Source organism: Musca domestica, unplaced genomic scaffold (genome assembly GCF_030504385.1).
Source record: "Musca domestica strain aabys unplaced genomic scaffold, Musca_domestica.polishedcontigs.V.1.1 3, whole genome shotgun sequence".
NCBI lineage: Eukaryota > Metazoa > Arthropoda > Insecta > Diptera > Muscidae > Musca > Musca domestica.
Window position 1 is genome coordinate 9,471,268 of NW_026712299.1, and position 26,202 is coordinate 9,497,469.

Genomic DNA, 26,202 nt, shown 5'->3' on the forward strand with positions numbered 1-26,202 from the left:
GGATTTATTGCCACTTTTGGGGTAGAACGTCGTCATACATCGATACAAACATACATAGTAGGTATGTATGTGTGTGTGAGTGAATTTAGAATTTTCTCGTTGGCTGAACTTCACATCGATATGACCATCCTCCATACAAAAAACAAACAAAGAATGATTCTTAGTTACTCCGTTTATTTGGTTCTTTTTTCATTACTTTATAGTCTCCCCTTCTACGCATTCCCCTTTCAGAACATTATTGTTGTTGTTGTCGTTTTTTTCTAGTTCATATACTGGTAGTGCACTCTTTGGCGGCTAGGGCATACTTGGAACAACAAGATTTTATCTGTTGTTATGCTTTTATTATCTGTCTTTTTGGATTGTTTGCTCATGGGGTTATCTTGCCGCAGGAAGGGGGATAGTGTGATAATTTTGGGAAATCTTGACCCTGAGAAAAATTCTTTAAAAAATCCACATTTATTGGCCAAACAGACCTTGAGAAAAATGCTTTAAAAATACACGTTTATTGGTCAAACAGACCTTGAGATTTTTTTTTTTAAAAAATCCACGTTTTTTGGCCAAACATACCTTGAGATTTTTTTTTTTTTAAAAATCCAAGTTTATTGGCCAAACAGACCTTGAGAATTTTTTTTTTTTAAAATCCAAGTTTATTGGCCAAACAGACCTTGAGAATTTTTTTTTTTTAAAAAATCCAAGTTTATTGGTCAAACAGACCTTGAGAAAAATGTTTTAAAAAATCCGCTCTTATTGGCCAAACAGACCTTGAGAAAAATTCTTTAAAAAAATCCACGTTTATTGGCCAAACAGACCTTGAGAAAAATTCTTTAAAAAATCCACATTTATTGGCCAAACAGACCTTGAGAAAAATGCTTTAAAAAATACACGTTTATTGGTCAAACAGACCTTGAGAATTTTTTTTTTTTAAATCCACGTTTATTGGTCAAACAGACCTTGAGAATTTTTTTTTTTTAAATCCACGTTTATTGGTCAAACAGACCTTGAGAATTTTTTTTTTTTAAAATCCACGTTTATTGGCCAAACAGACCTTGAGAAATTTTTTTTTAAAAATCCAAGTTTATTGGTCAAACAGACCTTGAGAAATTTTTTTTTAAAAAATCCGAGTTTATTGGTCAAACAGACCTTGAGAAAAATGTTTTAAAAAATCCGCTCTTATTGGCCAAACAGACCTTGAGAAAAATTCTTTAAAAAATCCACGTTTATTATTTATTGGCCAAACAGACCTTGAGAAAAATTCTTTAAAAAATCCACGTTTATTATTTATTGGCCAAACAGACCTTGAGAAAAATTCTTTAAAAAATCCACGTTTATTATTTATTGGCCAAACAGACCTTGAGAAAAATTCTTTAAAAAATCCACGTTTATTGGCCAAACAGACCTTGAGAAAAATTCTTTAAAAAGTCCACGTTTATTGGCCTAACAGACCTTGAGAATAATTCTTTAAAAAATCCACATTTATTGGCCAAACAGACCTTGAGAAAAATTCTTTAGGAAATCCACGTTTATTGGCCAAACAGACCTTGAGAAAAATTCTTCAAAAATCCACGTTTATTGGCCAAACAGACCTGGAGAAAAATTCTTTAAAAAATCCACGTTTATTGGCCAAACAGAACTTGAGAAAAATTCTTTAAAAAATCAACGTTTATTGGCCAAACAGACCTTGAGAAAAATTCTTTAAAAAATCCACGTTTATTGGCCAAACAGACCTTGAGAAAAATTCTTTAAAAAATCCACATTTATTGGCCAAACAGACCTTGAGAAAAATTATTTAGGAAATCCACGTTTATTGGCCAAACAGACCTTGAGAAAAAATCTTCAAAAATCCACGTTTATTGGCCAAACAGACCTGGAGAAAAATTCTTTAAAAAATCCATGTTTATTGGCCAAACAGACCTTGAGAAAGAATTCTTTAAAAAATCCACGTTTATTGGCCAAACAGACCTTGAGAAAAATTCTTTAAAAAATCCACGTTTTAATGGCCAAACAGACCTTGATAAACATTAAAAAACAATCAAAGTTAATTGGATTTACATGGTGTGATGAAAAAACTGTAACCAACTTCAGACTACTGTCATTTCTAAGCCACTCGTCCAGCAGCTGTAAAATTATTTCAGTGACAGATAATGATCTGTATCTATTGTTTACAAGCGTACAAAATCTTCCGACATTTTTGATTTTGCTTTGCTAAAAATTATGACGTTTGACTTGATTGCATTGTTTACCTCACCCTGTATAGACCTTGAGAAATATTGCTTAAAACCACGTTTATTGAACTTACGGTCCTTGAGAAATATTCCATAAAAATTTACATTTATTTGACTAATAGGCATTAACAGATGAGATTTTCAAGCTTTTCCCCCTGCCTTTTCAAACTACCCCACCGCACAACAATAAAAAAGTCCATTGGTATTTGTTTAGATAAATTCGAAAAAGTAAATATTTACTTTTTTTCTATGAATGTGTTGATGTTTGGAATCTATGGCAAATGTGTGTGAGGTGAAATTTGGGGTTTGGTTTTCATGGTTTCATAGCTGCAACTAAATCGTACACTTTTTACAATAACAACAACAAACATAGATTTGTTGCAAATTTGCATGTAGTTGAACTTGTTTGCATGACTAACTGGTACAGGTCCTAAACTCATTTCGAACAGGAAAGAAATGTGAATGCATAACAAATGAAATGCGGTGGCAATATTGTATTGATTTATTTCTCTTGTCAGGATGGAGGTATTTGTTGGGTTTACAATAATAATATTCAATGGAGACTAAGAAGAACAAATAGACAAACAATGTGGATTTTTTAATTAACCTAAGGAGGAAGAAAGGAAAAGGGACCGAAAATAAGTATCGACTTGGGAGTTTTTTTTATTGATTTTTGGTAGGCTTCAGAAAGAACAATTGATGTGGATAACAAAATGGCAATTGAAATGGATTTTTTGTAATTTTTTGAGTAGCACCCACAAATGTCTATCACCGTAGATTTTTTAATTTTTTACAATTTTTTGGAATCATTAAAAAGGACAAAAGACGTTAATGATTAGAGGGCTTTAGGAAAGACAAAGGCCCAAGAAAGGATAATAAATTAAAATTTTGGAGTCCTTAAAATAGAAAAGCATGGAGGAGATTTTACAGATTTTAGTAGGTTAGGTTGAAAATGTGTCCTGTGACATACACCTATATCTGTATAGGGCTGTTGTGCACTCTAGACTAAGAGTTTCTTATTATAATTGAAATTCAGTTACCCTTAAAAACTTCCTGAACTGTTCCATTTAATTTACCAATGTCTGATTTAGGTTTGGTATGGAGTCGTTCCCTATAAATTAAGATCTGTAACGCTGGGCATTGGCAGAGAAAATGCTCCAAAGTTTCATTATCTTCCCCGCATGTTCTGCATATGCTGTTATCTGCACATGTGTAGGACCAGGTGACCCATAAAAATCCCTGTTAATCCACTAATCTCTTTTTTGTCAAAAAATAGAAGGTTCTTCGTTTTTATCTCATTGTGGTCGCCACATAGGATTTTTGTGGTTTTCCCTACGCCTTCATTATTCCATGGACTTCCTTGCCATGCCTTTAATCTAGACGTGACGCATTTAGGGGTATTCGACTGTGCAAGTTTACTGTGGCTAAACCCCTGCCTGTTTAGCGAAAAAAAAATGAAAGAATCTATGAAGATCGATGATGATTTTTAATGACTTTTTAATGAGGATTATTTCAATATTTTTAAGCGTCTCAAAAGACCTGTCGAATTGGACTTTTTAAAACTGGGCCTAGAAATGGGATTTTTTAAGAGGTTCCACAAACTGTGGATTTTTTAAAATTTCTAAGATTCTTTGGAGGCCATAAGAAGCACAACGGAAGTAAATTTTTAGAAGGTTTCAAATAAGACAACTGAAGTAGATTTGTCCACAGTTAGTTAAAAAATACACAAAAGCGCAATTGATGCAGATTTTCGAAAATTTTAAATATTTTATAAGATTTTTTGGAGATCCCGCAAACCGTTGTTACAGTAATTTTTATCACACCAGTGTATTTTTATATCCTGCACCACATAGTGATAAGGATATTTTGTCTTTGTGCATTTGTTTCTAACATGGAGAAGTAAGCGAAATAGACCCGTAGTTACTTTTGAGGATCTTCATAGAATCACTTACTGAGTCGATTTATGCATGTCTGTCCGCCGGTTTATGTATTGTTGTGAACAAAATGCGGGTCGCTATTCAGATCCATCACTCTGCATTGTATGAATCAGATTATATTGTCGCCTTCGTCTTTGGAACTTGGAGTACATAATAGTTTTAATGTGACTTTTCTAATGTCGTTGACGAGCTTGGATCCAAAATATCGAGGAACGATCCTGGCTTCGACAAGTCTACAATTTTGTTTCTATTGGACACTCTGCCATGAGGTCTCAGTGCAGGGATTCCCGGCTGGTCGATATATTTCCTTCCATATGTTTGATTATCCTAGTTGTCACCCACTTGTTCCTAGGGTAGTAGATAAACTTTTCACTTCAAAGGACTTAAATGCAATCAATGGGATCTATTTGGCCGACCTTTTCAAAAATAGACTTTTCCACATCTCTCATTGATTTTTCATTAAAATAGTTTTCATACAAATTTATTGTTCTGTTCGAAAAAATCTTCCCTTCACTTCATCATTTACATACAATGAATTTGTGCAAATATACATCCCAACATACATATGTCCGAATATGCCATTCTAACTACGAATTATGACTAAGCATCAAGAATTGTTGTTTTTCTCGTTCACTTTAATTTTTCTAATCTCAATTCATTGCCCTTTTCCAGACTTATGGCGATACTTTGCCATCGGCGGGCCTTTATTTCCTCAGAGTCATACGATTTATATCTAACCGAGAATAAGTAAATTTAATCATTTCGTCAGTTTAACAGCCAGCCGGCGAGCCAGCCAAAGTCAGCTGCTAGTCATCATGAGATAACAGTTTTTCCAAGTAAATCAAGTTTCTAGACATATTTTCTTGTTCATAATTTTTTGCAAAATAACATAAAATATTCATACATACATATCGACATACATACATGCATACACATACCGTCTAGATAAAATTGCAATTGTTGTTGTTGTTGTTATTCTTCCTAGTTTCTTAAATGAAGTTGGTTGTGCGCAGTTCAATCATTAATTCATTTTGTTCTGGTCAGTAGCAGCCTTACCAGCAATGACTCCAGTTTATGAAGTACACCTCAGGCTAGATGTATGCTCAGCTAGATGTGATATGCGCCTTATGCCATTCTTTGCCATATTTCGTCTGGAGAATTAGTTTTAAACTGCATCCGGTCAATTTGATGGTGTAATTTTTGGTTGGGTTTTATTGGCTAATTTTCTATTTTTTTTTTTTTTTTTGATTTTTTTAAATGTAATAAAAATTAAAATGTAATTATTGCCACAACAATTACAACATTAATTTCCATTATTTCATGGCCTAGTTTGGAAAATAATTTGGAAATATGAAACTGAGTTGAAGTAATTTTGGAAAAATATTAGTGGCCAATAATACAGATGGTCAAGTTAGACTAGGAATTTTGAAATTACACCGAAGGTCATTTTGTAAATTATATGCTCTCATCTTAAGATGATATGATTGAATTAAGTCTAGTTCTTGGATTACAATCCAACGATTAAAATATTCATAGGCTGAAATAAACAACAATGTACCATTTAAACCATGTCCTTATTTCCACATTTTTAGAGGCCCCCAAATGGTTCACTTACGTGTATTTTTAAAATATTTTGTAGAATCATACGGACGTGTTTTATTGTGTAGTTGAAATATCTAGAGTTAAATGTAACCTTGATCTTGTAAGCTTTCGGCTCGATTTGGCCAACTTTAGCAAAATTTGTTTGTATTTCAGATTTTTTCAAATATTTGAAAGAGTTTTTTTTTTTTTTTTTTTGAGAAAAAAAAAGAAAAAAAAAATTTTATTACAAATACTTCAAAAGTGACTGTTTTTGATATGAAATCATTGATAGATTCCATTAAATCATCATTAAAACTCATCCTAATTATTACGTTATTACGAACGCCTAAAAGTATGCTTTGATTTTAGGAAGTGAAATGCACACAATTGTGTTGCCATTTTTTTTAACTTTCCGACCAAACGTTTTTATTTAAAAGAAATCCAGTAGGAAAGGAACCAAAGCATGGCGAGAACGCCTTATGGGCACCCTACAACTCTATGCATGTTTAGCTGTGCTTCTCGTAACAAATATACGTTTTTTGGGAAATTTTGTCTTATGTAAATCACACCAGCTGAATGGTCGTAATTAAATGCGTAGAGTCAACAATTGGAGAGGTTTTTTTCGGTGCTTAATTATACCCTACACCACATAGTGTGTAAGGGTATTATGTCTTTGTGCATTAGTTTGTAACATGGAGAAGGAAGCGTGATAGTTACTTTTGGGGTCCTTCATAGAATCACTTTCTGAATCGATTTATGCATGTCAGTCCGTCTGTCCATGTATTTTTGTAAACCAAATGCAGGTCACGTTTATTATCCGATTGAGATAAAATTTTCCAAACAATATTTCTTTGTCGCAAGTACGAACCCTATTGAAATTGGTGAGAATCGGTTCAAATTTAGATATAGCTCCCATATATAGCTTCAATCGATTTCGGGTTAATTGTGCAACAAATTGCCAATATTAGTCCAAATGACCCGAAGTTTGACACATCTAACCGAAATCAGTCTAGAAGCAAGTACATATAAATCGGTCCATATATAGCTATATCTCCCAAATGTATGTTTTATCCGATTTGGTGTTTAAGCCCCTCACATGCGTAATAGGCACTTCAAAACAATGATATTTGGTACCAGATATAAGATAAAGCCCAGATATGCCTCTGCCAAATTTTATCAAGATCGGTTCATATTTGGATATAGCACCCATATATTCAACCGATTTCGGGTTAATTGTGACCAGATGGCTAAAATCGGCCCAAATGGACTGATTTTGGGCTATTCCGACCGAATTCATCCTAGATACAAGTATATTAAATTGGTTGGGTTCAGATATAGGTATGGCTACCCATATATATCTCTTATCCGATTTGGTGTGAAAGTCCCTCAAATTTGTAATATGCACTCCACAATAATAATCTTTAGTACCAGATATCAGATACAGTTTAATATTTTGCCGAGATCGGTTCAGATTTCGACATAGCCCCCATATACAGGGTGAGATGAAAAAACTGCAATCAATTTCAGACTGCTGCCATTTCTAAGCCACTTGTCCGACAGCTGTTAAAATTATTTCAGTGACAGCTCATTATATTGTTTACAGGCGTACAAAAGCATTTTAGTGAGAATTTTCCAGAAAAAGTTATTCGTGATGATATTCAAGCGTGATAGTGTGATTTCTTTATATTTCGCTGGAAAACCACAAGTGGCTATCGTTAGAGCACTCCAGCATTTAAATGTGAATAAATCTTTTGTGTCTCGTACCATCGCTCGTTACTGTGATACTGGTAGCGTAGCCCGACGTCAAGGAAGTGGACGAAAAGAAAAAACAGCAACATCAGCAGAAATTTTTCGAAAAGTAAAGAAGCGACTTGATAGAAATCCGCGTCGCAGTGGCCGAAAAATAGCTCGTGAGCTGAACGTATCGCAATATTCCCTTCGCAAATATTGAAAAATGAGCCATTGAAATTCCAAAAAGTCCAAGAACTTACACCCCAACAGAAAGAAAATAGACTCAAAAGAGCTAAAGAGTTGCTTCGCTTGGCCGAAAGTGATGAACTGCCGAATTTAGTTTTCTCCGATGAGAAAACATTCGTTGTCCAGCAGTTTGTAAACAAACAAAATGATCGTGTTTACTTGCCAAAGAGGTCAGCAGAAAATGTGAACCTTCGGTTGGCCACCAGAACTCAAGCGCCGGCCATAGTGAAGATGTGTGCCCCCATAGCAGCCGATGGTCGCTCTCCGCTCGTTTTAATCGCGAAAATATTCTGTAGGATGTATTAAAGCCTTGGGCACGCAAAATATTTTGGCCGCAGACCTGGAACAGGACTTAGCGTCATCGCTCTCAGCACGTTCACCCAAGAATGGTTACAAAATGAGGTTCCTCGCTTCATTTCCAGCACACAATGGCCACCAAAATCTCCGGATACCAATCCATTGGACTATTGTGTCTGAAGTATTTTGGAAGGAAAGTTTTGCACTAAAAAATACCAAATTGTCGATCACCTCTAGCAAGCGCTTTGCCGGAAATGAGCCAAAATACTGCAGAGCAACTGTTGGCCAGGGTGTGACGGTTTCATTGCCCGTTCGAAGGCCATAATTCGTGCCAAATGTGACCAATTTGAACAAATCTAAACTTATTGTAAAATTGATGCTATTTCCGACAATTTTCGCTCTCATTCAATAAAATTTTAGAAAAAATCTAAAAACTATGGCATTTTACTTTGTGACACACTGTTTGTACAAATAAGAAATCGTGGTCCTGCATAGACCACTTTTTTTCAGAAGGGTGGTATCCACTGAGAAGTTTAAATGACAAATTTCACACACTTTCTTTAGAAACTGTGATCTATATCACCAACATCAACAGAATATCGGAAGGTGGCATTGTATGGGGAATAAAGGAATATGTGATTCATGTTCAATAGGGGTTATTATCTATTCTGAGCTTTAAATACCATCTTTTAAAGAAATCCAATAGAAAAGGTGTGTTAAATCTTCAAAATTACGAATATTGAGAGATACCGTTAAATTAGTGTTATACGAATATGTGGCCCTATATAGACCACTGTCTGCCTGAAAGATTAGTATGTATTAAAAACATAAAATAGGTAATCTCGTGAAAACGAGAATAAACCCCTTTGGGCACACCTCACCTATTTGGACCAAATTATTTGGATTTCTCTGTTTTGATATGTTTACCATCGTATCAAAAATTGGCCAGGACAACTAATTTGTGAAATATTTTCAACGTGTCGATAATTCTCTACTTTGAAATCTCAATGGGCTCAAAATCGTTTGCCCATCAATGTCCAGGTTTTAAAATACCTCAACTGCATCTCCAAGTTATGGTCAATCTAAATATCCTCTTTTAATAAATTAGGGATAGTTTGTGGTTCATTTAAGACTTCAATCTCATTTTTCAATCGATTTGGATGTAATTTAAGTATCTCTATGGCGAAGGGACATAATTTTGGTCCGGCCTAATTTGTAACCATGTTTGCCGGTTAACGTTGGAGCTACTCATTAATACGTATAAACCCTAAAACAGATCTCTTTGGCATGGAATTTGGTCTTCAGATTCACTACACATGAACTAATACCACTAGTGTTTCTATAATTGTAGACCTACAGGTCTACTGTGGATTAAAGGAATATCCCCAGATTTCTATGGGTATAAGGCTTTGTATATGCCTATGACGATCTATCATTTATAGACAAACTTTTACCGGTCTTTTCTAGGTGAAATATAGTTGACCATTCATTTGATAAAATTTTCAAACAGCATTTCTTATATATTATTTTTCCCTTTGAGTTCTTTGTTCTCCATTTTTGCATATAGAGTATTTGCAACTTGAAATTTCTTATTCTTGTTATCGACCGCTAAATAAAATTCTCCATCTTCCACAAAAATAGGTATATATATTTATTTATAAAAGTATATAAATTTATTCACATATTACAGTACTACAATATATAATTTTTTTTATATATTTATATACACATAAATGGGAGGAATTCGTTTGGTGTGTTAGTGTGTAGATGTGTCGGACTAAACGACATTCGTATTGATTAATGATTTTGATCTCAAGCATCAAGCTTAAGATACCAACGAAAAAAGTTTCCCCTATATGACGACAGAAAGAAAAAAAGATAAATAAAATTAGAGAACTTATATAAAACAAATTAAAAATTCTTTTAACCAATAAAAATATCGCATGTATATATTTAGATGACTTATAAGCTACGGGAAGAAAGGAATAAATTATTATCGTTGTTCAAAATACAAGAAAAAGCTAAACGGCCAAAAAAAGGGTAGGTTTTGCCTAAGAAATCCCAATGGGGACCACTTGAATATGAAGAAAAAAATAATTGTCATGATGATGTTGGTTATGATTATGTTATGGAGAGAGCATAGTCTTTTTGTTTCTTTTTTGTTCATGCTAAACATTTCTGCTTGCGGAATGTTTTGTTCTTCGCGGCCACCGACTGTTAGCTTTTAAGGCATATTTTGGTAAATTTTTGGTTATTCTCTGAATACAGACTACAGAATAGAAGTTTTTTTCTCTTTACTTAATAAAAAAATGTTGTGTTCGGCAAAAACAATTTGTTCATTTAATTTAAAAAAAATGTTGATCACGTTTAATCACGTTTGGCTTTTGAAAAGACAATTTCTTTTGGATATCTTACATACTAGTCGTAACAACAAAATAAAAAAGATTTCTGTATTTTTGTTTGATTTTACAAAATAAAAAAGAAATAATCCCCTTTCTATTCCACTATGTTTTTTTTTTCATGTAAAAAATATGTTTAAATTCTTCTAAAATCGCATCCATCCATCCAACCATCATCTCTCTCTCTCTCTCTTTCACTTAGCGTGCTGTCTTCAACTTCCATTTCAAGAAGAGATATGCCGACAGTCTCAACACCACAAAGATCACGACCAGAGCAACAATATCCAAAGTATAGCTAGCATCAACCATATCCAATTCTTCCAATGTGGTCATGGGCGATTTGAAATGACAATAGGTTTGGAAGCACTTCAATTTCTCACGACCGAAACCATAGGTGGCCAAGGCAGTACCTTCGAAACCATAACGGATGTATGACAAATAGGTGATCCATCTCAGGTAGACAGGGATGGCATCGAACGATACAAAGAAGCCGGAGAAGAGCAAGAATGGCACCGACATGACAGGGGCCAAGAAGACACCATTTTGCACATTCATGGCAGCGCCCACAACCAAACCGACCGATTGGGCGACAAATGAGATCATCAGACAGGCACCCAAGAACATTGCAAAACGCACCAACTCCCATGGCTGTGAGGTGAAGTAGTAAACAATTGCCACATAGATGGTACAGAAAATAGCCTGGAAGAGGGGAGAGTGAACATTTTTATTAACTCAAATGTATTTTATCGGAAATGAAGAAGAATATTTTTCCAACTTACCTGGAATGGTATATCCGCCACGGATATAGCCAAATAGTACGATTTCAATGAGTACCATCGATTAAAGTTTTCCTTTAGCAATACCGGCATTTCGAGAGGGACTGAAAAGAATGAAAATAACGTTTGATTAAAGGATTCAAAAAAGGTTTTGAAAGCTGGATATAGAGGGTGAGATGAAAAAACTGCAACCAACTTCAGACTGCTGTCATTTCTAAGCCACTCGCCTGACAACTGTTAAAATTATTCCAGTGACAGCTCAATATACAAGCGTACAAAAGCATTTTGGTGAGAATTTTCCAGAAAAAAAGTTATTTGTGATGGAATTCAAGCGTGATAGTGTGATTTCCTTATATTTGGTTGGAAAACCACAAGTGGCTATCGTTAGAGCACTCCAGCATTTAAATGTGAATAAATCTTTTGTGTCTCGTACCATCGCTCGTTACCGTGACTCTGGTAGCGTAGCCCGACGTCAAGAAAGTGGACGAAAGAAAACAGAAACATCAGCAGAAATGGTTCGAAAAGTAAAAAAGCAACTTGATCGAAAACCGCGTCGCAGTGGCCGAAAAATGGCTCGTGAGCTGAACATATCGCAATATTCCATTCGGCAAATATTGAAAAACGAGGCCGGGGGTAAAGCCATTGAAATTCCGAAAAGTACAAGAACTTACACCGCAACAGAAAGAAAATAGACTCAAAAGAGCTAAAGAGTTGCTCCGCTGGGCCGAAAGTGGTGAACTGCCGAATTTGGTTTTCTACGATGAGAAAACATTCGTTGTCCGGCAGTTTGTAAACAAACAAAATGATCGTTTTTGCTTGTTGGTGCCAAAGAGGTCAGCTGAAAATGTGCACCTTCGGTTGGCCACCAGAACTCAAGCGCCGGCCATGGTGATGGTGTGGGCCGCTATAACAGCCGATGGTCGCTCTCCGGCCGTACTAATCGACCGTTACATCAGAATAAATTCTGAATATTCTCGCGAAAATGTTCTGGAGGATGTATTAAAGCCTTGGACACGCCAACATTTTTGACCTTTGACATTCCAACAGGACTTTGGAGAAGCACCATCGCACTCAGAATGGTTTCAAAATGAGGTTCCTCGCTTTATTTCCAGCGCACAATGGCCACCAAAATCTCCGGATACCAATCCGTTGGACTATTGTGTCTGGAGTATTTTGAAAAGCAAGGTTGGCACTAAAAAATACCAAAGTGTCGATCACCTCAAACAAGTGCTTCCCAGGAATTGACCAAATTGCCGCAGAGCGTTTGAAGGTCATAATTCGTGCCAAATGTGACAAATTCGAACCAATTTAGACTTATTCTAAAATTTAATGCTATTTCCGACATTTTTGCTTTCATTCAATAAAATTTAAAAATAAATTGTAAAAATTATGGCGTTTGACTTTGTTGCAGGTTTTTTATCTCGCCCTGTACATTCTTGTGGACCTTTACCTCATGCACAGTGGGTTGTTCTTATGTTTTGTTTTTAATCTATTTTTTTAATATTTGTCAAACGGGATAAAGTGTAGAACTGTACTAAATCTGGGTTTGGGTGAAGGTATGGAGTTGGAATTTTGAAATGTTAATATTGGGATCACTGTGATTTTGGAAATATGAGCTAAAAAGTACTAAATATGGTGGTTGGGAAAGGAATATAGTTGAAAATCTCACATTTTGTAATGGTATGACTTTTTGTGAGGACTTGGATATACGTACTTAAAAAAGTACGAAAAGTCCTTAATTATATGGGAAGCACAGCCCTCTCCCAAGGAGGCAAAGGCTTCTCAGTCGATTACCTTTTTGGTAACCATTGGAAAAAAACAAGTAAGCAAAGGCTATAGTCGTGCGGGGCCGACCATGTGATACCCTACAACACTACAATATGTTAGAAGCACCCTTATGTCCAAGTCCATTTTGGAAGATTTCGCTTTTGAAATTTTGTCATGGAGCACTGCACAGATATTGTCCTTAGCATTTGACCAGAGACATTTGCGCACTCCGTCGTGCTGTTAGTTGTTGTGGTCCATTTTACAGCTAAATATAATCAATGGTCATCCAAAAAGCTAGAATTCTTCCCTATCCCTAACTCTCTTCTCAGGCATGTCGATTGGCTTCAATTGTGTGATTAGGATTTTTTTTCTGTTTTTGGTTCATTTGAACCCCTCAACATTTTGCGATCATCTCCAAAAGCAAGAAGCCGCTCTGCATCTACAAATTTAGACCTTGATTTGCTTGACTACGATATTTGGCTATATTCATCAACGATTTGTCAAATTCGGTCCAGCCATTCTTAAGATATATGCATTCTAGCTAACATCCCCTTTCATTGTATATTTACATTGTATATATTTCACGATATATATCAGATATATTTACTATCGACATCTACGTAACGGTCAGAATTGACCTCTGCATCTATTTCTGATTTCGCCGGGATTAAAAATATTCGCGGTTCAATGAAAAATTTGAGTTTTATTTAACACAAATGCTATGGTCTAATTCACCCACTAAATATTACCCGATGACCATCACAATTGGAAGGCTTCTGTCCAGCCCTAAGTTCTAGCCCAATGTTAACTTCCGCGTCGATTGGTCTATAATTGCGACCTGTAGAGCAACTGCAAAATGAGGAAAATTTTCAGTATTTGGTCCATTTCAACCCCTAAATATTGTGCGATCATCTCCAAAAGCAATAGCGTTCTATTCTGGCCCAAACCCCACCTCCATTCTAAATTTCGTGAAGATCGGGCCATAATTGCGACGTGTAGAGTGATTACAAATTAACATGGACAGACGGACATACATACATAGATCGACTCAGCTCGGCGAGATAGGAAGATCCATATATACTTTCCTATATGGGAAACCAATATTTCGAGGTGTTACATAATTTTTGGCCCAATCAAACTTATAATATCCCCAACACATAGTGTTGTAGGGTATAAAAATAACAAAACCGGGCCGACTGAAAACCCATTTCAAAAACCGAAAAATGGTTCAAAGGAAGTGTGAACCGAACCAACGCAAATCCACAAGTGGTTTGAGGGGTTTACCACCTTATTTAAAACCTCGTAGTATTCCCCAAGAATATTCCATACTTACATGATAAAATCGTAATTGTCATGGAGGTGTACATCAAGAACAACATATTGAAGAAGAGGAAACCCAAATTACTCAAGACCTTGGCGCCATCATTACCAATGTCATAGTACAGGGCACCGATCAAGAAACCGACCAATAAATGGGCAAACAAACGCAAGTACATGAGAGTCTAAAAATACAAATAAAAAACGCAACATTAGCATTACTTTATCACACGGAATACAAAAAACAAACTTACCCAATCGCGGAAACTGAACAGCAGAGTACGCTTCAAGACAATCCAGAACTGATGGAACTGTGATGTGGGATAACGTTCCGGTGATGTGATTTCCGATGACAACAAAGCCGTTGTGCAATTATCTGTTTTCTCCAGCTCAATCATGGCATCGCCCTTTTCATTGGTGCTCACAACCGGTCCGCTGGATTCTTTGGCAATATCATTGACTAAATTCGATTTCAAAATACCATTGTTCAACTTTAGATTATCCTCAAATTTGCCACCCGTAGAATTGGCAGCATCATTTTTATCCAAAATGGCCTTTAGATTTTGCATCTTCATCAAATCGTTGCGGGCCTTTAGTTCAGCATAATCGGCCGCCGAACGAATATCTTTACTACCATTGCCAATGGCATCGACCAGACGACGTGTATGGTCACCATGTTCACCGCATGCCACTTCAATGATGTAACTGGCCGGATTGTGATAACTGGGACATTCCAAATTCAAGGTGGACAAGAAGGGAACCAATTGCTTAGTGCTACCCTGATAGACACACTGACCATCTGACAACGTGTACAGTTGATCGAACATTTCGAAAAGACGAGCCGAAGGCTGATGAATGGTACAGATAATGGTACGACCACCCTCGGCCAACATTTTCAGCAAATTAATACATTGGAAACATGTCGAACTGTCCAGACCCGATGTGGGCTCATCGAAGAACATAATCGGGGGATTATTCACCAATTCCAAGGCAATGGAGAGACGTTTCTTTTGACCACCCGATAGATTGCGTGTCAATGTGTTACGATGTTCGCTCAAGCTCAGGGTCAAAAGAATATCATCGATCTGAAATGGATAGAAGAGAATGGGGATTAATTTTTAATTTTAAATAGGGGGAAATCTAAAATTAAATATAGAAACGGGTGAACCCTATTAGATTTAAAATAAAAAGGGGGAATATCTTACATCGAAAAGGGAGTTTTAAGACATTTTGGAGTTATACTTTAGTTACCAGATCATCGATAATCATTTTATAGGCAGAGCAACTCTCTTGGACCAACTAAAGCTAGAAGTCCTACTAAACTTTTAAAAGCAATGGGGTCCCTAGTTTTGGCACAATTTTTAAGAAAATAATTAAAAAAAATAATAAAACTCCGAAATAAAATGTTCCAGTTATTGAAGATTGTAAAAGACACAAACATATATTCCAACTCCCTTTAGATTTGGCCCAGTAGGCTTTGTTGACAATTTCTGGAAAAAATTAAATATCCAGGGTGAGATAAAAAAACTGCAACAAAGTCAAACTCCCTGATTTTTACATTTTTTTTTATTTTATTGAATGAAAGCAAAAAATGTCGGAAATAGCATCAAATTTTAAAATAAGTTTAGATTTGTTCAAATTGGTCACCTTTGGCACGAATTATGGCCTTCAAACGGCCAATGAAACCGTCAGACGCTGCCCGCATGTTGCTCTGCGGTATTTTGTCCCATTTCCGGCGAAGTGCTTGATTGCTTTTCAAAATACTCAAGACACAATAGTCAAACGGATTGGTGGCCATTGTGCCCTGGAAATGAAGCGAGGAACCTCATTTTGTAACCATTTTTGGGTGGCGCGGCATCAGACCGTGGCATCAGAATAAATTGCCGAATATTATCTCGAAAATATTCTGGAGGGAGTATTAAAGCCTTGGGCACGGAAACATTTTGACCGGAGCATCTGATTAATACGAGTGGAGAGCGACCATCGGCTGTTTTGGCGGGCCACACCATCACCTTGGCCGCCGCTTGAGTTCTGGTGGCCAAACGAAGGTGCACATTTTCAGCGGACCTCTTTGGCAAGTAAACACGATCATTTTGTTTGTTTACAAACTGCGGGACAACGAATGTTTGCTCATCGAAGAAAACCAAATTCAGAAGTTCACCACTTTCGGCGAAGCGAAGCAACTCTTTAGCTCTTTTGAGTCTATTTTCTCTCTGTTGCGGTGTGAGTTCTTGCACTTTTTGGAATTTCAATGGCTTTACCCCGAGCTCATTTTACAATATTTGCCGAATGGAATATTGCGATATGTTCAGCTCACATGCCATTCTTCGGCCACTGCGACGCGGGTTTCGATCAAGTCGCTTCTTTACTTTTTGAACCATTTCTGCTGAAGTTGCTGTTTTCTTCTGTCCACTTCCTTCACGTCGAACTACGCTACCAGTATTACGGTAACGAGCGATGGTACGAGACTCAAAAGAGTTATTCACATTTAAATGCTGAAGGGCTCTAATGATAGCCACTTGTGGTTTTCCAGCCAAATATAAAGATATCAAATTATCACACTTGAATTCCATCACGAATAACTTTTTTTTCTGGAAAGTTCTCACCAAAATGCTTTTGTACGCTTGTAAGCAATATAATGAGCTGTCACTGGAATAATTTTAACAGCTGTCAGACAAGTGGCTTAGAAATGGCAGCAGTCTGAATTTGATTGCAGTTTTTTTCATTTCACCCTGTATATTTGTCCAAGATGCCAAAATGAATTTGTGTATTTTTTATGTTTCTAAAATTACAAATAATCGGCTTCCAACAGCATAAAGATATTTCCCCCTTTAGATTTGGCACAGTAGAATGTGCTGATAACATTTTTGGAAAATCACAAAATTATTTTTTCAACATTTTGGAAGGGAATTGGGCTCTGGATATTTTTGGAAGTACTTTCCCCCAGATTTTCAATGATATTTTCCATATGGACCTATCTCTCCTAGATTTGGCACAGGTATGCGTTAATAAAATGAAACATTTTTTTAAATTTTCAACAGATTTTTTGCCTTTATAATATTTTTGCAAATAATTCTAACCAGCTACAGCTACAGTGGAATAAGAAAAATATATAATAAAAATAGGTTTTTTTTCAAAATTTCCAAAATGAAATATTGAAGTTATGGAAGCTTTCCAAATCACTTCTAACCACTTTTTCAATGGTACATTGAATTATTACCCAATTATTTCAAGACTTCGCACAATGACACATTTTTTTCAATACATTCTAACAAAGTATCAAATTTCGACTTGGTGAAATTTAACTCAAATCCCCATAAATGTCATGCCAAAATTCGTGATTTTTTTCTAAAATATTCCATAATGTGTGTCTAAACAAAGTCATTAAACAAAGAATGTAACTTAAAGACGAATCTGTCATAAATTTCAAGATGTTTCGTGCAGATAATTTATTTCAAATTGAATGTATCCAAGCTCATAGCTAGACAAAACGTAGAAAAAAGCATCCTACAATTATTAAATGTACGAAATGGAGCATTAATATTTCCGCACATTTGTCTAACGAGTTGTTTTTTTTTTTTTTTTCTTTTCTACGGAAATACAAAAACAAATTTGTGCTTGAAACTAAAACAAAGCGAACGAACGTGTCTTCTACACGACTACGATGTTTGGAGGTATGAAAAACAAGTCAGCATAAGTTGTGAGTTTGACAGAGACAAATTGCAGCCAACAAAATACTAGTTGTAAGGCAGACAATTTTGAGAAAAAACTAAACAATAGCTTAAGAAATTCTTAAAGAAACCCCTCGATTTTTTTGTTATTCAAAGATAGTAAATCCATTGTAAGGCAGAAAGTTTAAAAATAAATGGAAATATAATAACTTAAAAAATATCAAATAAAGGTCTAGACCTATCTTTGTTGCTCAAAAAAAAAAAATAATAATAATAATAAATAAATAAATTAATAAAAAAAAAACTCACCATCGATTGTTTTTCGGCTTTGGTGAATTTTTTGCTCAACTTCAGATTGGTAGCAACAGTCATGGCCTCCTGGACGGTCAAATTGCCGTGCAATTGATTGTCCTGCATAATGTAGGCCGATAATTTACGGAAGGCACTGATGTTACGCTCATGACCATTCATTGTTACACTACCCTCGATGTTGGTGGCTCTGGAAATAAATAAAGGAAGATTTACATTAGAACATGTTATTGAAACGGACTTAAACTACAGATTATAAAAGACCTTCTCTTTAGATAGAATGCATTTACCTATATTTTTCACAACGAATTAATAATTTCAATACATATAAAAAAATGGTTTTATTTTACACATTTTTATACCAAATCTAACTTTTCTCTATAGTAAATTTTTAACAAGTAAGTAAAGACTATAGCCGTGCGAGGCCGACAATGTGATACCCCACAACGCTATAACATATTAAAAACCCCTTAGATCCAAACCAAATTTATTCGATTTTTCTGGAAATAATGCCATACAGTCCTGCAAAGAAGTTTACCTTTGCTTTTGACCGATGAAATTGGCTTATACAGGGTGAGATGAAAAAACTGCAACCAACTTCAGACTACTGTCATTTCTAAGCCACTCGCCCGACAGCTGTTAAAATTATTCCAGTGACAGCTCATTATATTGCTTAAAAACGTTCAAAAGCATTTTGGTGAGAATTTTGCAGAAAAAAAGTTATTCGTGATGGAATTCAAGCGTGATAGTGTGATTTCTTTATATTTGGCTCGAAAACCACAAGTGGTTTTCGTTAGAGCACTCCAGTATTTAAATGTGAATAAATCTTTTGTGTCTCGTACAATCGCTCGTTACCGTGACACTGGTAGCGTAGCCCGACGTCAAGTAGACGGAAGAAACCAGCAACATCAGCAGAAATGGTCCGAAAAGTAAAGAAGCGACTTGATCGAAACCCGTGTCGCAGTGGCCGAAAATGGAAAATGGTTCGTGAGATGAACATATCGCAATATTCCATTCGGCAAATATTGAAAAATGAGCTCGGGATAAAGCCATTGAAATTCCAAAAAGTAAAATAACTTATTCCGCAACAGAAAGAAAATAAACTTAAAAGAGCTTCGCTTGGCCGAAAGTGGTGAACATCCGAATTGGGTTTCTCCGATGAGAGAATATTCGTTGTCCAGCAGTTTGTAGACAAACAAAATGGTCGTATTTACTTGCCAAAGAGGTCAGCTCAAAATGTGCACCTTCGGTTGAACACCAGAACTCAAGCGCCGGCCATGGTGATGGTGTGGGCCGCCATAACAACCGATGATCGCTCTCCGCTCGTATTGATAGACCGCGAAAATATTCTGGAGGGTGTATGAAAGCCTTGGGCACACAAACATTTTGGCCGCAGACCTTGGACATTCCAACAGGACTCAGCACCATCGCACTCACCACGCGCCACCCAAGAATGGTTACAAAATGAGGTTCTTCGCTTCATTTCCAGTGCACAATGACCACCAAAATCTCTGGATAAAATTTCATTGGACTATTGTGTCTGGAGTATTTTGGGAAGCAAGGTTGGCACTAAAAAATACGTGTCGATCACCCCAAGCAAGCGCTTCGCCGGGAATGGGCCAAAATACCGCAGAGCAACATTCGGGCAGCGTGTAACGGTTTCATTGACCGTTTGAAGGCCATAATTCGTGCCAAAGGTGACCAATTCGAACAAGTCTAAACTTATTCTAAAATTTGATGTTATTTCCGACATTTTTTGCTTTCATTCAATAAAATTTAAAAAAAACAAAAATATAAAAAATAATGGCGTATGGCTTTGTTGCAGTTTTTTATTTCACCCAGTATTTCTTCCCCAAAAATCAAATTTAGTACAAATTAGTAGTTTTGGTACTTTTGTTTGTAAATATTTCCGAAACCACTTTCAAAGCTCAACCCTTAACACTAACAGTGACCGAACTCAAATTGTACCACAGTTTGTACAGTTCGTAGACTTACATATTGCAAAAAAAAAAAACCTGCTTATATCAACCTTACATCGCTAACTTAATTTTGTACAAAATCTAGCTCTATCCGTTCATGTAAATTTTTGTACTTTTGGTACTTACACACACCCCAAAATCCCTTTGGTTTGCCTATTCTAAATCACAGCAGAAACCCTCATTTCAAAACTCAGATTTCAACCACCTCGCAGAAAATGATGCTCATTCCAAATTTTTGATTTCTAACTTATTCCTTTTCCCAATAGCTAATAATGTAGTATTAAATTTTAGTACATTTTGTACATATTTCCAAAACCACTTTCAAATGTCAACCTTTAACACATACAGTGACCTCAATGTCAAAATTTCAAAATTCCAGGTCCTACGTTAACCCAGAAGACCTCCTGAAGGTCTTCTATGGACAAAAGATCTCTTGAAGGTCTTCTATGAACAAAAGACAACCTGAAGGTGTTCTATGGACAGAAGACCTCCTGAGGGTCTTCTATGGACAAAAAACCTCGTGAAGGTCTTCTATGAACAAAAGACAACCTGAAGGTCTTCTGTGGACAGAAGATCTCCTGAAGGTCTTCTATATGAAGATCTACTAAAGGACTTTTATAAAAAGAAGATTTGAATGTCCCCTCTAGGTAGCGGACCTCCTCCAGAAAAAGAACTACTATGGGTAATTGTAAGTATTCTTCCCTTCTATAGGTCCAATATGGATAAAATGTTTATATATAGAGATAACACCTCTAAAGACCTTCCATATATACGAAAACTTGGCTAGAAATTGCATAAAGATTTTTTTAAAAGTCTACAGAAAACCTTTACAAGGTATGAACATAACAGCTTAAAATTATATATTACGCAGAAATGTATGGTCATCTATACCTTTGCAAAGTTTCTTAACAATTTGTGTTATTTTATTTAAGAGTTCTCAAGGTCTAAATATGCACTTTATAGCTATGTAATTTGTTACGAGAGGTCACTTACAGCAGAAAAAAATAACTTTGTCAAATTTAGTGGAAATCGATTCAGACTAAGCTATAGTTCCCAGTTCCATCCGATTTGATATTTAAGCCATGCTAAACGTATTCTATAACTATCATAGTTTGTAAGATTTTCTACACAGAAATTCCCACAAGAAACGTATATTTTTTGCGGGTATAGCTGCTAAATATGTATTTGCATTTTCCCACTGGTTTTAAAGAATTTTTTCAACCAGTTATTCCTGAAAAAACATCCATAGTTTAATGAATATTGTATATAAGCAATATACAATTATTATAATTAAGAATATCGAAAACCACCCAAATGGCCATTAATAAAACATACGATATTTGTTATCTAAACTTATTTAAGCTGAAAAAAAAAAAAAAAAAAAAAAAAAAAAAAAACATGAAATTATTCTTGTCATTTTGTTTTCAAAATCGCAAACTTCATCGAAAGATGTATCCATTGTGGACTTCGGATCGTATACAACAGTCTGTCATAACTTCTGACTTGTAAGTTGTTGTTTTTGTTTTAAAATTGTTTTTTTTTTATATCAAAATTTGACTTAATTATAAGAATAACAGCAGTGCTAATTATCGCACTTTGACGTGTATATCGTATGTGTACTTTTGCACGATTTATAGCCATCACAATTATGACAGGTGGACAAAGTCCAATAAAAAACTTTTGATATACCGACGGTTAAGGAAAAAATAATAATTTTAATAAATAAATAAATAATAATAAAAGATAAATAATAATAAATATAATATAGGATAATAAAAAATATATTTTTAAGTTATTTATATAAAATAGGAAGAATATATAAGAATGAGAACTTTTCCAGAAGAATTGAGTTCATTTGTGTCATAATTAAATCTTCTCAGGCAAAGGGAAACTTTTTCTAGCTAACCTTATCTAATATCATTTTTATTATTTACTTGTCAATCTTTCTCCCTTAAAAGTTGTCATTTCGAAACAATTATCATCTCGTGTCTAATTATGACTTAACGTTGACACTGTAACTGATATTAATATCTGATTTCATTCCATTAAAAAATTAATGGAAGCTTTTAATTTTTAATTACAATAGCATGCACACGATAAAAAAGGGTTATACTGCTAAGAGAATAACATTCTAAAGGTCTTCAAAACAAATTAGTAGGAAAAATTGTGAAAACTCAAATTGAAGGTAAAAATGATATATGCCTAACTTTAAATCTAAACAAGTTAAAAAGTATCAGTCGGTTTTGCCGACAGATGCATACCCTCAGCTAATGTTCGATTATTTAAATATATTTTGACTTTTGGTATGATTATTGAAATTGTTGACTGTCTATAGAGTAGGTTCCGAACGAATGGACCAATATTGTCCATTTCGTATCGAAGATAAGTAAATATGATATAAATATTGCGTTCCAGGTTTTTGCTATATTTGTAACTTCCTTCCAATTATATGAGATATGTGATAATTTTTAGGAAATGTTAAAATGTACGTGAGGTACCGGATATAGTCGACCGAATTATACCATTTTTATATTTCATCTCATACAGATAAAAATATTGGTGTGGGCAAAATTACAAAAGATCTCACAATCTGTGGGCAAAGAACCAGATCTTGTGTTAGCAAAAATTGATCATTTGTTTTTCAAAACTTGGACCCTATATGAGGGAGGTACCAGAATAAATAGTCCGATTTCTACCTTCTTTATAACAGATCTTGTGTTGATGGATATATTGAGATGTACCAAGTCTGAATGGAATCGGATGTTAATTTCGCGTTTTATGAGCTTCATGGATATTCAATTGTTGGGAAGGAACCACAAGGGAGTGGACCGATATATTCCATCTTCGCATCCCAGACCTTGAGGACGGACATCGCTAGATCGACTCCAATTGTCCTGTAACTACGGACTAAGACTGTTACTCCAATGGGGCACGTTTTGGTCGTATCATATGACCGAGGGTACAAAACGAACCAACTACTTTATCGTCACTATAAACAATTTATTTTTTACCTTCTATTTAATTTAAAGGTTTTCGGAAATTCGAATCAAAATTGCACTTAAAGTACTAAAAGGTACTAAAAATTTAACCCATTTTATTGGCTAGAGCTAGAATTCCGAATTTGAAAATGGAACGAGGATTGCTAATGGAGTGTAGGCTAGATGTACAATTTTTTTTGGAAATGCGAACTATAGGTGTTCTCAAAGTACTAAAAAGCACTAAATTTGGTATCATTGCGTATATGCGTATATTATATGTACGGAATAATATTTACATTTGGTAGAAAAATTAAGTTGACGAAGTAAGGTTGATATACATCGGCAGTTTACTCTTGCGCCACCTTGTACATGCATACGTACTTGAAAGACATTCCGATGTTTATTGGCTATAATTAAGACATTAGGCACCAATCGTAAAATGTATAACATTTTCTGATAGGAGGATTACTTTTGCGCCACCGTTTAGAAGGAGGCGGTTTTCGAAATGTGTTCTAAGTATAAGAACCGTACTAAATTTGGTAAAATTTGGGTTTGGTTAAACGGATGGAACTTGCATTTTGAAATATTGATTCGAGCAATGAGGTCGCGTTTAGTATGTAGGGTTGATATTTCAAGGTGGTTTTGGATATATGTACTAAGTAGTACTAAATTTTGTATATGAGAAAGGAATAGAGTTAGAAATCTGAAATTCGGTATTGGAATCACTTTCTGTGCGGCTGGATTGAGAAAAGGATGTGGCTTTGGAAATAGGTACTAAAAATGTGCAAAAAGTACTATATGGTATAGAAAAAGGTATAGAATTGAAAATCTGAAATTTGGAATGAGGATCTTTGATGATGTGTAAAATAGACGAACGAAAGGGCGTATGAAAATTCAAACTCTAATTGCATTAAAATTCACTAAATTTGATACAATTTAGAATCATGTGAACGAATTGAAATATACTCTTGAAATTTTGGCAGGTTTGGGAAGTAATTTTAATATAAAGAGGTGTGTGTGTGACAATGTGTGCTTAGTGTATAAGAATTGTACTAAATTGTATTAAATTTCGTACAATTCTGTTTTGGGTGAACAGATGGAGCTGGAAATTTGAAACGTTGGTATTGAGGTAACTACTGGTGGGTTGGGTTTATATTAAAGATGGTTTTTATAATGCGTACAACAAGCATACGAAAGCTACTAAATTTGGTATTGGCCAAACAGAAATTTGACATAATGGTCACTTTTGTGAGGTAGGGTTGATATTTGGAGGTGTTTTTTGGGAAGACGTACTATAAAGTACGACATGATACTAAATTAGGCATATGAATAGAAGTGAAATTATGGTTTTTGGAAAAGTACTAAATTTTTTATAGAATGTAGAAAAAGAGCTGGGATTATGATTCTGTGATTATGAAGCATTTAGATAAGGACGTAATTTCGGAAATTCTTAGTATATAGTGTACGAAAAAAACTATAAATAGTACTAAATTAGATATAGAATGTGGAAGAAGAGCTGGAAGTGTGAATATGGGTATCACTGAGAGTGCGCACGATAACTATCGATGGGAGTATCCGATTTAGTCTCATCTTGGTACATCGTAATATTATTATCAAACTAAGATCAAGTTCAGAAATGGGCAATATCGGCCCACTCCTTAGGTACCTCTCCACAAAAGGTAAGATTTTTAAAGAAAATAATTTACCTCACAGAAAGAGAAAGAATCATTCGATTTCATTCAAACATTGCTAATCCTAATATTTGCATCAATGCTACATCAGGTGCGAAAATTGACAATATTGGTCCACTCCATCATGCACCTACACCAAAAAGTTTAGAAATTTTGAATAATTATAACTCTTATAAATAATGGATCAACATTTGGAATAGCTATGAAGCTGGTAGAGCGCAAAGTGAGCATCCGATTCTTTTTAAACTCGGCACATCTCAATATCTCATGATCTATTGAGAAGATACTAGATGCTATCGGTCCACTCCTTCTGGCACCTCCCCCATAAGGTGTTAACATTTTGAATAACAAACGCTTTTAAATGCGAAATAAGCATCCGGTTTCTCTTGAAATTTCACACACCTCTACAAAGATTTATTTAAACAATACATGGGTATTATTTGTCCACTCCTTCTAAACCTTTCCCAGGGACGTAAGTCAAAACATACTAAAGAAACGGGCATTGCCTGGGGCCACACGTCTGTCGAAAAAACCGACTGGTACCTTTTAACTTGATTCTTAAGTTGTTCAGTACCAATTCTATTAGAACGCGCCTTAAACAAAAATAAAATTTTCCACCTGCAGTGAAGTTTGGCCCTCACAGCATATAAAGCTTTTCCAGTGGACGGGATTGGCCAAATTTTTTACGTATTATTGCAATTCTACAACAGTGCATCTATTTTTGCAAATTTATTTCTAGTTGATTTACTTGAAGTTAATTTTTGGACACAAAACTTGCTAAATATAAATTGTATACCTGTTAATGAAAACCAGCTTCCGTTTTCTATAAATACGCACACATACATATATATGTGTGTATGTATGGCTTTATAAACATTGAAATGCAATCAAACTGTTTCTAGTCTCACGATTTTTTTTTTTAATTTAATTCACATAATTAGACAGGCGATTAGTGTTTGTTAAGCAAACAAAGCGCCAGACGTCTGCAATGATAACTTGATCTGAACTTAAAATAAAAACTATTGACGTTGTGACTCTAACCGACTTCATGCTACTCTTCACCGTTACAGTTTGGATATATCGGAGAGGTTTCTCGAATAATAAGCATAAATACGAATTGGATCGATAGTTTGCTTAAGGTATATGTATATGGATGGTAAATTTATAACGGAACCAATCGTATCTAATATGTCCTAGAACAAAGTCAATTAGGCGGAATATTTCAATGGGTTCCCATATAAATTATAGAGTAGCACAACACCTAATTAAATGTTATTACAATTTCATATATTTTTTATAAT

General features: G+C 35.1%; 2 protein-coding genes across 2 annotated transcripts in view; both read right to left on the reverse strand.

Moving 5' to 3' along the window:
- LOC101897724 (ATP-binding cassette subfamily G member 4) overlaps positions 1 to 5,393 on the reverse strand; it is a 51,837-nt gene extending 46,444 nt beyond the window's left edge. Inside the window, exon 1 of the mRNA XM_059124573.1 lies at positions 5,098 to 5,393. The gene's annotated coding sequence lies outside the window, so the exon portion shown is untranslated. The remainder of the gene's footprint in view (positions 1 to 5,097) is intronic.
- A 4,248-nt stretch (positions 5,394 to 9,641) lies between these two features.
- LOC101897551 (ATP-binding cassette sub-family G member 1) overlaps positions 9,642 to 26,202 on the reverse strand; it is a 43,361-nt gene continuing 26,800 nt past the window's right edge. Inside the window, exons 3-7 of the mRNA XM_005176166.4 lie at positions 18,254 to 18,443; positions 14,528 to 15,358; positions 14,290 to 14,458; positions 11,193 to 11,293; positions 9,642 to 11,112 (exon numbers count right to left, since the gene is read on the reverse strand). Coding sequence (XP_005176223.1) covers positions 10,612 to 11,112; positions 11,193 to 11,293; positions 14,290 to 14,458; positions 14,528 to 15,358; positions 18,254 to 18,443 — 1,792 coding nt within the window. The 3' untranslated portion in view covers positions 9,642 to 10,611. The remainder of the gene's footprint in view (positions 11,113 to 11,192; positions 11,294 to 14,289; positions 14,459 to 14,527; positions 15,359 to 18,253; positions 18,444 to 26,202) is intronic.